We start from the raw sequence: 12,470 nt of genomic DNA, 5'->3' as shown, positions 1-12,470 counted from the left end.
CATATGCTTAAGCTGTAGTACTTCTGTAACGTTTTGGGAGTAAGGTCCTAGGATGCAAATGCCACAAGGGCACTGTCATGTAGAGACCACTTCCCTCTGAGAGACAGCAGCTGAGCTTCCGCTGGCAGACTTGTCAGTCATTCAGCATCTGGGGAGTCTGAATGTGCTTCCTGAAGGGCTGATATATGCTACTTCACTGGACTGTGAATAGGATATTTAATCTAGCATTCAGAGAACATATTTTAGACTTGAGGGTTTTCCAAAATAAATAAAAATTATGAGAAATTTTGATCCCCAACTGGATCACTCCAAGACCATTCCTGGTTTCATGCTAGGCTCTCTGCTTTCATGTCTGACTCCTGTGAGTTTTGATTTAAGGGTTCTTCCTTTTTCTGGTGGCATGAATCTTGAAGGTTCTTTCACTTCTCTGTCATTCTAACTTTGCCAGACTCCGTGAGGTTTTTCTGGTGAAAAATGAGTGAAGAAGCTACAGTAATTGACCTGAATACATGGTTAGGTGGTGCGCACATGTGTTTTAATCAGATCCTGAATTCATATTTTGGAATGAGATGCAGAGATTAGTTTATTAACAGCTGAGTGCTTTAAATACCAAGGTTTTGTACCTACCCATCAAAAAGTCCCTCACTGAGATGTACCTTCTTGTAATTGACAAGATACATGCATGAGGAACTTGGTGTTTTGCCAGCAGCAGAGTCTGTCATGCGATACAGAGGTATTGCTTTGATAAACTGTTAAAAGTTTTCAAATAACACTAAAAAAAACACAGCTGGAAGTTGTTTATGGTGCCTTCCTCAGTGCAAGAGAGCTGACTTTTCAAACACAGCTTTTCAGGTATTTACCTTCACCTTTATCTTGCATTTAACACTCAACAGCAAATTAAATTTTGCTGTGAAGTACAGTGCTGTGCCAAGTATTCAGAATTTAAGATCTATGGGGTGAATAGTTCTTTTTATAGATTTCCCTACTTTCCCCACTTTGAATCTTTACAATAATAAAATGCTTGTGGGATTTACAAGACATTAATAGGCAGGGGCTACTTTGAACTCATGCAAGAAGGGCTGTGTTGCCTGTTTTTTCAGCTGTACTTTACAAAAGTACATCTGAACTATTTTTATGCACGTTCCTTGTATAAATTTTATCTGAAGAAAAATAATTTATTGAGATTTTCTGTTTGAATTTCATAGAACTCGTTTTATGTAAACGTTGGATTTAACATTGATTTTAAGGACTGTTTTGTGCATTGAAAAACCAAGGTTTATTAGTTACAGCGTAGTAAGCCTAGTTTAATGTTCTTCTACTGTTTTATTAATAAAAGCTAGGTTGAGTTTTCAGTGATTATCTCTAATGTATATTACTAAATGGGGGTTTTGTTCTGTTCTTTTCAAATCTTTTTCACTGTTCTCCAGCGCATTAAATCTGGCAGAGATGGCAGTGCACGTAGCCGCAGAGAAGGAAATGTTGCTGGTGATACCAGTAAGTACTTAATGTTTAAATATCAGATTTGTCATGATCCTAAAGAAAACAGTTTTCCTTACAGTGTTTGTAAAACCGGTTTACATTCTGAAATGCACACAAATATGCATTGAGTAATATGCGAGTACTTCACAAATTTTGTTTCATGCCTTTTGATAATTTTGATAATCTCATTGCTGTATGAAACCTCAACCAGTATAGATGGATTTGGTCTAAGGTTTGTACTTTATATACAGATCTCAGTGTATTCCAAAAGCTAAATTTCTACTTGTTTTCACTACTCTTGACTTGAACTTTTTTGTCCCATTAACTTTGGAATATTTACTATAAGGAATAATTTATTATAACAAAGCAGAACATGTAAGCCATGAAAAACAGGAATTCGTTGTGTCTTTATTTAACATGGAGGAAAGGGAATTTTGTGTCCACCGTCTTGTATATTACGTTAGGTGTTTGTTACAAGTTCAAGAGGCTATTTAGTGCAACCAACTCCATAAATAAGGAAAACACACCCATGCTGTCTTTGAGCTCCCTTTTCCCCTTTCCCAGTATAGCAGAGTGAAGTACTAGCATCTTTGATAGAGGAAAGCTTGCTTTTGACTACTAGTTTCTCTGCTGCTATTGATGTACAATGCTGACTTTCATAAGTTGTAAAACTCTACCTCTGGAAACTGGACTGTTCCATCTTTGCTGCACTAGGTAGTCTGCATATTGCTGAGCTAATGATTTTCCCCTCACATTATTAAATCCATGAAATGTTAGTAATGTTAAACCTAACTGTTCCCCACTGCTGTGCTAAGGAATCTAGCAGACTTTAAGCTACTTCAGCCACCTGGGGCAAAAAATAAAAATCCCTATTTTGACCCAAAAAGGAAATTGTTTCTTTGTATTCTGCTTTTGGTTTATCTTAATATCAGTGGGCCTCGTAAAAAGATAAGCCCTATAAATTCTTGCTTCTTTTCTCTTCCTTTTACAGAGAAATAATGTATGGATTTTTTTTTCTTACCTGTTAATCTTATTTCTCCACCTACATAGCAGATGCTTTACTATACTTATCCAATTCTGTAGGGTCATGAAAAGTCATGTTAGATTTATGAAGAGTGTTCTCCTGGGTTCTCTAAGGGTTAAGAATGAGTGTTGGGTACTTAAGAGAAATTTCATTCCTTTTTCAGCCCAGTAGTTTTACTAGAGAACTTTTAAATCATTTCTTGATATGTAGGAAAAACACCATTCACCTAGGATTGAATTTTACCTGTTCTGGGCCTCAGGCCAAAGTAATTCTTGGGGTGAAATTCCTTATTTTGGTAGCAGAGAGGGATGGAAATGTTTCTGGACTCTCCTTTTTTACATAAGCCCTATGATCAGGCAGCCAGCTGGAGGTGCTAGCAAAACAGCAGTGTAAGAAAGCATCGTTCCCTGATTTCTGTCATAAAGTGGAGATCCACTTTGGCTTATAATAAATGGAAATTAAGAGCAGCATTGGTAGCAGGCAAGGGTATTTACAGTTGTGCAAAACATTGCATCAGACATATAGGCAAAGAGCAGAAAGGTTCTCTTTTCTTACAGCTGTATTTTGTAATTAGCTCTATCCTCATTAGTGAAAAAAGGGTATGTTAGAAGGAGTGAGTCAGTAATTTAGCATTTTTCCATCTTGACTGTTACTTATATGCTCTTTTGCTAAGACAATGTTAATCCCCCCAAACTACCAGTTTGGCAATACTTCTTTTAAAGACAGAATTATAATCTATGAGTTGTCTTTTTCTTAAATTAAAAAAAAAAATTAAAAAATCCCTTCCTCTCCCTTCCAAAGTTGAGCACATGAGGAACTTTGACTGCAAGCTCTAGTAATTCCAAGGTATTACTCTCGGTATGGGGGGGAAAGAGTAATTGGCAAAGAGCGAATGCAGACATTTAGGATGGTAACATAAAGAGGATGAGAGGGTAAGCAGGGTCAGAACTGACCTAGAATTTGTCCTATCAATAATTCTTAGATTGTTGCTCAAGATATTATGTCAAATTCATGAAAGAATGGGAAAAAACAGAATTTGGGACCAAATCTGTATAAAAGCATTTTTGGGAGGTCTCCGTTATACAAATACAGTGTCAAAGATCCAGCCTTTCTGGAAATGACTCGGCAAACAAGCAGAGGTACAAAGAAGGTCCTGTATTGAGCCTGGAGTTAACTTTCTGCTGGGATTCCTAATTAAAAGTTGTGGTGAGATGTACTAACATGTATTTTTAGAAGGAATCAAAGGCATTATGCATTTTTTAACTAGTAATGTTGATTCTGGGGAACCTTACCAGTGAAGAAACTGCAAGGTCATGGTAACAGATGTTAAACGCTATGTTGTAGTGTGTCTACGTTTTACTGAGGGTGCCTGAGAGAAACCCGAAGACCCAAACATTATTTTGCCCAATGTTTGGTGGTTATGAGTCTGTATTTTTCAGATTTCTGTATATGGCCAGTTTGAAGATGCATATGAAATATAAACACGGTTATTTTATTTCAGAATCTTAATACACTATTGATAAAATAATAGCTTCAAAATAAAAAAAAAGATCATTTGTATACATTTTAAGATTAGTCTTTTCCACTGGTGTTGCCAAGACCTAAAGGGATCATTTTCCTACGCTGTATGAGGGATTTGCCTTCGTTACTGAATCCAGCGAAGCATGGAATCCTCCTTAGTTTAGTACTTACTAGCTAAATGAAGTGTGTATACATTCCAAATATTTTAGGTGTGATGCATGTTTTATTTCTTTCCTCTTACCAGCTCACTGTCCCTATCCTTGCTGGCATTCCTAACAGATTCTGCCTCCACCCCCAAAGTATTTTGTCCCTATGCAGCTATTTATATTAGGAGTATTAATAATTCAGGCTTCCTTGTTTTAGGAGTTCCTCCTAGAATTGCTTTTAAAGAGCAAGCTAAGAGGAAAGAGAACTGAGTCAGCAGGGTTTGTACTTCATAGGACACCTACTACTTTGGCAATATAAATTAAAAAAGAAGGTGCATGAGATGCATTAAAGCATAATTTGGAGAATATGATTATCTGTCCATCTGTGCATGGATGGCAGACAGAATGGAAAAAGGGAGACTAAGAAAACTGACCTCTATATCAATGTCAGTTAAAGTCTGCTCTGGTCTTGTGAGAAGGATAAGCGTTAAATCTAAAATGCCTACCCAAAACTGAACACATCTGTTCACTCTTATTGTAAAACAACGAAACTTTGTTATCCCCACAATTATCAGATTTATGATTTTCAGTCTTTTTTTATTCCTGTTGGAAGTAGATGACATTGATACACTCTCTTAAAATTCTTCTTTTTAATTTAAAAAAGGACAAAGGAAAAAAAGAAGAAAAACAAACTAAAAAAATCTGAAGGGAACTAACAGGACATCTGAGTTTAGACAGTTCTCAAATATTTCCTTTGCAATAATCTTTTCTTGTTTTCATACTCAATTTTTTTGTGTTTTGCAGAGATATGATAGTAATATCCAGAATTTGGAAGTTAGGACACTGTGGTTTTTGCTACCCCAAGAGATTTTTACTGTTCAAAAGCATAAGGCCTTTCATAGGTAAAGTATGACTTTAAGGAATACATTACCACAGCAGTGTTTACTTGGTCTCTGCGTTTGCGCTGCTGTCTGAATGGGAAGTTTTGTACTGGCTGAGAGGAGCCATGCAGTCTCAGAGAGCAGCCCAAAGAAGTGGTGTTGAATTCAGAAGATGAAAGGCTGAGCACTTTGCATTCTCCTTTTTACCTAAGCCTGCCCAGATGAATTTGAAAAGGAAACCGAAGAAGAATCATTTAGGTGTCTTTTCCCTTCTTCATCTCACCTGTGAAATTGTCAGTGGAGAAATGGGTTTGTCTATCCCAAACAAACATCCCATATCCAAACACCCTTTACTGGCCATAGGGATGTCCTCATATAATTTGGAAGCACATTATAGATGTTAGGGCTATAAGCATCTCAAATAATCTTGACTGTGATAGAGCAAGAGATTCTTTTGTTACCCTGCAGCCAGGACTTCACAATCACTTATATTTTCTAGGCTTTGTGTGCCTTTGATGCCTCGTTAATTAGAAATAGGTGTGGGATGGTTCCATTGGTTGTGTGTGGGGAAAAAACTATAATTTAACAGACAGGGAAAATATGAGTGAAGAAAACATCTTAATTTGTTTTCTGCATCTGAACTCACCTAAGGAGTTTGCTGAACTGACATACCACAAACAATTTTAATTCAACAGAATTTCAAACCAAAATTAACTGCAGCAGAGTTAAAAATTGCATCTGCTTCCCATGCTGTTTCTCAGTTTTAATATGTTGCTTTGCCTGCTGTGCTGAACGTACTGTTCTTTTTGGTCAAACCAAACCAAAGCACTCTCTTCTCCAAAAATGGTGTCTTCATCCCAAAGATGAAAGATACGCAGAGCCGCATTTAAACACATTCTGGATTTAGTGAAGCATCCGTAGTCTTTGAAAGCGTTAGCCCACTATGCACTTCATTACATAAACATTTTACAAAGGAGGTGGATTACCAGACAACCTTACCCTTTGATGTCTATTCCTGATGAGTAAAATGGTACTAAGAATTCTGATTTATGTCTTTTGTCATACTGGAGGAATTTCAAATGCAGTAGTCTTATCACTGTTATTGCAACTAATGCAATTCCTTTAAAAAATAAGTATAAATATCGTGGATTTTATTGGTTGAAGTGATACACACACAGGTATCTTGCTTAGTAGGAAGTACCGAAACACTTAAAAAGATAGAATCTATTTTGCTAGATATCACTACTTAAAATAGGATTATTCCAAAATAGGATTACTTTTGCAGTATGTTGCGTTATTCATTATTCTGCCATATAAAATTAACCATTTTTTTAAGCTAAGTTTATACTTTGTTTACAGATATATATATATGTATGTTCATATGAAAAAAGAATAATTTTTCCCCCTTTAAATTGTATGTGGAGGAATTAGTTTAAATTAGTTTTTGTAGAAAGTTGAACAAATCTGAATGAACAGAGCATACAGTACTTCTAATACAATAATTTAAATATCCTAGGTATATGGACATAGTTTTTAAATGAATGAGAGGAAGGAATGTGCTGTAAAAGGTGTTAGCATGCAGAGTATATGATTTATGTCTTTATATGCCTAGTTCTCAGTTAAGGCTATTGAACACAGACTATGAGGGAAAGATAATGTCAGCATGATAATCCAAGTCTCAGGTATAATCATATTACAGAGTAACTGTTGAGTCATTTTAAGTAAAAAAAAATAAGGAGCATATATTAATTGCGGTGAAGGTTTCCTTAGATACAGAGAGCAGTTTAATTCAGCAGTAGTCTTCCATTATTCAAAAATCTTTATTTAATTAGGAGCATGTGTTTGTACAGTTACTAGCGTAATGCAGGTAGAATGAATTTGCAGTTTGAGAAATGTCTACCTGTAGTCCTTTGATTGCAAGTGCAATCAAACAGAAGTTAACACTCAAAGCTGTACTATTAGTAGAGAAAAACTACCAAAAAAAAGCGTTTTGTGCAGTTTTTATTATTATCCTTTGTCCTATTGTTCGCTTTGTTTTCTTCTGTATATTACTTTAGCGAAAGTTAGTTTCGTTCCCACAATTCAAAAGCTGGAATGTATATAAAATCTTTTTCCTGTATTTGAGAGAGGGGGGCAGGGGACAGCGAGTAGAAACTGTAAAACTCACCTGCCAAAAGTATGCATGTCTGATAAAATGCTTTAAAAACAGTTCCTACCCTGAAGTTCTCTTCACTGTAGAATATAAAAATCCAGAAGTCTACATTGCAAACTTATATTCCTTAACATTGGCCAAATTATGTATGTACGTACACTGAATAAAAACATATAGGTGATTCATCTACTATGTAGATGATCTACTATGACCTACAAAAAGTAATTTCAAGGTGAGATTTAAACTTCTGGCTATTCATGTTATATGGTCAGCAGAATTTTTAATAGCTGCCGTAATGGCAGCCAAATCCTGTATCCCATGGCAGAGTGTCAAGGAAAAGCTTTGCCCCAAATAGCTCAACAACGAGGACATTGCTCCTGAAAGATGGAACTGTGGGTCTGGACTCCCTCAGGTGAAGGAAGGCATTGAGCCAGACCTGAGCTGCTGGCTGACATTGTGGAAGATAGATGGTGTCAACCACCTCTTACTTTCTTCCAGATGTACTTTAAAGTGTGCTGCTCTTCCACGTTTTTAGGTATGCTCGGAGTGTAGTACAGTCCATGGAGACCTGATGTAGTTTTGCATATTAGCTTAATTTAAACTAATTGTGGGCTGCTACCAGAAGAGGTGTTAACCTTCCCTTCACTCTTGCTGTAGATATAATGGTCATATAGAGGTAAGGTGAGCTGCATTACTTTGCTGATCCCCTTCAGAAAAAGTTTTTATTGAGTTATTTTAAACGTATCGTAACCTACTCCAGCACAGCCTGCTACCACTTGACAGCATGTGGAGGGGGATGTGATGGAGGGCAGAAAGGGCAGGGTGCTCCTCTCTGTGGTGAGGCGGGGCTAGATTGGTAGGTTCAAAGTGAAAGAGGTGGAACTCCTTCTCTCAGGTTGTTCTGGATTTTGCAGGGGCTCAAGGGAAGACTGAACAAGTCCTTAGAGAATAAATCAATCAATCCACTATTAAATATGAAGAGCTGCCCCCTTTCCCAAACACATCCTTGATTTTGTTGGAAGCTAGGAAATTATTCTTGGAGAGGTACTGTATATGCTTGCTCTACTTACGATGCTCTTCTCTAATCATCTTTTTCTTTTGGATGGACAATAAGCCAGTTTAGATAGGTCTTTAATCTAGTAAGGCATCTATGTTCTTGCTGCTTGAGTGTCAAGACAACGCTGTGCCCATAGACACTTACTCTTCATAGTTTTTCCCAGGGTGTATTCAGTCAAGGTGGGATGTACTGTTCGAATAACTTGCTGCTTCTGGAAAGAACAGTTCAGACCCTCTCAGCGCTTCTTTCCTTTCACATTCCTGGTCATATGTTCTTGCTGCTTCCCTTGCACTATTCTAGCATTAATCTAACCCTTTGATGACTTGGTTCAGTTCATGAAGTGCAGTAAATAATGTGTTTGGGCAACTGAATCAAGCCTAAAAAGCTGCATTTGCGTGAACAGCAACATTTACTCACTATCACAGCATTCACAATCCCATTTATTGAATGGCTGACAGTCGGAAATGGGAACTTGCTGCAGGTGTCTTGCTGCTCAGGATGGCCATTTTGGGCAACTCAGTCATAGCAGTAAGTGCTTAAGGAACTTCAGAGCTATGCAGGTGTTGGGGGGGTGGGGATGGGGGCAGCTGGTGAGGTTTAGATGCTTCAAGGGTTGTACAGCTGCTAGATGGGGAAAGAAAAGGGAGGGAAATTTGGCTTTACTGCCTTCATGGATGTAGCCCTAATATAACTTAAAGGTCCCAGAATGTCCCAAGAAAACTTCTGTTTTCAATTGTTTGTTTTAGGGCAGTAAGATGTACAGGTAATTTCTGGGTATTATGTTTGTCTACCATCCTTTTTTCTTCCTCTTGCAGGTAATATAAAATCTTTCACCTTCCTCTAGTGGTGGTCTTCTCCTTCACAGTTGAAATCCTTTGATATGCCATCTTCTTCCTCTTTTCGTTACACCCAGTTCTTCCTTTCTGGAACCAACCAATTAAACCTATGGAGTTTCTTTGATCAGTTTTTCCCTAGTACAGCTCCTGCTGTATTGTTCCTGTCTTTATATCTCCTTCCTGCTTCTTCCAACTTTATCCTTGTTTTGTAAATTCCTTGTTTTCCATTGCACAAGACTGCCGCCTTCTATCCTACTCATTCTCTCCCTGTTAAACATTTTGTATCCTCCTCTAAACTGTCCTCAAAATGTTTTCACCCCACCATCTTTGAAGCTCTCAGCATTCACCTTGTTGATGTGCAGGCCTGTCCAAAGCCCGCTGAAATCAAGAGGCAGCCCTTTTCTAATCTCACAGCACTTTGGTTGAGCCCCCACAGTCAAACCCAGTGATTGCTTTCCATTTCTTCAAATCCCTTGTTAAGCACCCATTTCTTTCATGAAACCTGTTGGTATGAATTGATCCAAGGGAGATCGAAGTACATTAAAATAGATTTTCCTGGCTTTGAAATTTCAACTGTAATTTATCTCTTGTAAACACATTAACTGTTGACATGTGACTGCATGTATTAGATCTTTCTTGGAGCAGAGACATTGTCTTTCATTTCAGAGCTGAGTAAACTGAAGTCTGCAGTAGTATTTATAGAGAAATAACGGTTTGTCATCTTTGTGGAAGTTGTTTGTTTGGTTTTGAATACTAACAATATTTATAAAAAGAACATTTATAGTAAATAAGACAATGGAAAAGTGTTGCCAAGTCCAGACTTTGTAATTAACGTTTGCTGAATGAAACCCATTTCTCCTCCTTACAGATGGAGGACTTCTAATAACAGCATTGTTTCATGTTGTAAATGAGCATGTTTGTTTTTGGCTGCATGGCATGTCCTGCCTTGTAAATATACCAAGCCAAACATGAAACATTTTCTCCTAGGAGAGAAAAATTGCATAAAAATTTGTTGTAGCAGCTGAAATTGAAAGTTTGCCATGAATCTGAAAAAGAGATTCAGAGGTGAACAGAATATTTAAAGTGTCTGGAATACTGCTGTGGCAAGAGAATGTTAATCTGATGTTGTCTGGGCAGGAGGCAGCCCTTGGAGCCAACACATTCCGTGGGGCCCTGCTGCAAACTGAGCTGCCAGCACAGTGTTTACAGCAAGATGCAGGGCCAGGATGCTCTGTATACATGAACACTGTCTGCCTGCCGTGCAGACAGCATATGCCAAATATACTCTTCTAATTAAAAGCAAAATTAGTGTTGTATTTAACATTGACACTTTTGAACAGGTGATCACACTAATATATTAGTGCACACAGACATATGAAATATCCATATACATTGTGACTCTGTTTATACTTGTCATGCTTATTTTAACTCCAAAATGTGACTGTAATTTATAAGCAACTGAAAAGTTGAAGGAGAAATATTTTAATGCATTTACTCCAAAGTAAATAAGACTGTATATATTCTTTTTAAATTAAAACACGTGTGGACACAGTGTCCATTGTGTTTTAATGACCACTATTACAAATGAGTACTGTATCCATCATGAAAAGATGGTTTCATCCAAATCTTGTTTGACAGATAGTAGCTGAATTTATGTTGTTCTTATATCATGATTTCACAGAACATAACAGCATGTTATATGTCTTCAACTGTTGTTGGTTTTTTCTCCTCCCCAGATAGTGGTGGTACCAAAGGGGAAAGACTGAGTGTCAAACTAAAAGCTTTTCCTGGAACAAGTGAACCCTATGAAAGCAGCACCAGTAAAGAAATAGGCAAGTGGGCATCTTATACCCTCTTACTTTCCTGGCCCTCAAAGAGAAGGGAGATGGAAAAAATAAGTTATTGGAAGAGCATGTAAAATTAGACAATTAAGAGAATATTTTCCTCATGAAATAAATGTGAAGAACGGCTTTAGCTTTGTTGTTCAAATCTCACTATAAAGTAATTGTGAATATTAAGAAATGTGGCCCATGTAAATACTTATTACTTTTAATATTTGTCTGCTGCATCCCTTAGTCAGTTCTTGTGGTTGTGCAGTCATAAGTTCTTCACTAAGACTGAATTTTCAAAGGAGTTTAAAAACCTAATCCATGTGGAATGTGGTACTTCCTAAAATGCCTTTCCTTAACCAACTCATCAGTCTCGCTGTTCCATGCACTTTTCTGAAGTCTTTTTCTCACTTAATGATAGTAATAAAATAAACTCTTGTGTTTGATTGTATACCTTTGAAACAAAGCTAAAATTACTTGCAGGTGACTGTTTCAAATGTATTTATTTAAACCCTAGATGCATCCTACGTAGATCCACTTGGACCACAAGCAGAAAGACCAAAAACTGCAGCAAGAAAAAGAACGGAGGAAGATGACTTTGCTGATGAAGAACTAGGAGAGGATTTGCTTCCAGAATAGCATATGGTCCACACATAATATTTTATCCTTCTACAAGTTCTAGCAGAAAAAATTTGACCCATGATGATTTTGTAGTGGATTTTGATAAAATACTTGTGAAATGCTTTGGATATATGGTATCTTACATTAAAAACACGGATATAAAGTTGCAGTGTCTTTTAGAATTAATTTTAAAAAACCCTGAGGTTATTTTACTCATGCATCAAAACTACACAAGTATTCAAACTCATTGCAAACTATATCAAAGATGTAAAGCTTTTGCTTTCAGAGATATGTCCAATGATAATATGAAACAGCATCCCCCACAACTTCACCTTTGAATGTGAAATACCTCAAAGCAGTGTTGTAAAATTGAAAGTCCCATGTCCTTCATCCAAAGCCAGAAGGTATTTAAGGCCTGTTAACTGCTTTTCTGAAAATGCTGGGTATGACCTTGGTCATCTTTAGGGCCCTAATTCGGCAAGGCACTTAGTGCTGATACTGAAGAAAGCATCTTAATTTTAGTCTGTGCTTAGCAGAACTAGGACCGTTTTGCAGTCTCTTGACAACCTCCTAGGTATTTTTGCAATTACAAAGATGAGGGGGTTATTTACAATTATTTTTTTTATTATTTTGAATGGTCAGAGTGGGCAGGATTTCAATCCAGTTTATTCAGAATTGCTAATTAGATTTCAGCTTTTGAATCTTGCATTGGGGATTGTGGCACTAACTATGCAGAGGCAGCTTTCTACAGCCTAGGTGGAGTATACGCAAAGGTGTTAGTTACAGAAACCATCATTTTGCTTATGAACTGAACAAGTCTGATCTGAAGTCATTGAGACATGTTAAATAGGAAGGAACATGGGGTTCCTGATTTATATCACTTTTGGGAGGTAAAAATACATTCAGGTGCTCAGAATTTCCTGA

The 12,470-nt window shown here is 37.1% G+C and overlaps 1 protein-coding gene across 7 annotated transcripts in view; it reads left to right on the top strand.

Moving 5' to 3' along the window:
* Nucleotides 1–11,709, top strand: part of IFT88 (intraflagellar transport 88) — a 57,052-nt gene extending 45,343 nt beyond the window's left edge. For all 7 annotated transcript variants that reach the window (XM_055803200.1, XM_055803202.1, XM_055803203.1 and 4 more), the window contains 3 exons: nucleotides 1,428–1,494; nucleotides 10,833–10,928; nucleotides 11,443–11,709. In XM_055803200.1, the coding sequence (XP_055659175.1) occupies nucleotides 1,428–1,494; nucleotides 10,833–10,928; nucleotides 11,443–11,564 (285 nt within the window). In that variant the 3' untranslated portion in view covers nucleotides 11,565–11,709. The remainder of the gene's footprint in view (nucleotides 1–1,427; nucleotides 1,495–10,832; nucleotides 10,929–11,442) is intronic.
* Nucleotides 11,710–12,470: the final 761 nt, after the last annotated feature.

Source organism: Falco peregrinus, chromosome 4, assembly GCF_023634155.1.
Source record: "Falco peregrinus isolate bFalPer1 chromosome 4, bFalPer1.pri, whole genome shotgun sequence".
Lineage (NCBI taxonomy): Eukaryota > Metazoa > Chordata > Aves > Falconiformes > Falconidae > Falco > Falco peregrinus.
The sequence above is the reverse complement of the archived record's forward strand: the minus strand, read 5'-3'. Positions and strand labels throughout refer to the sequence as shown.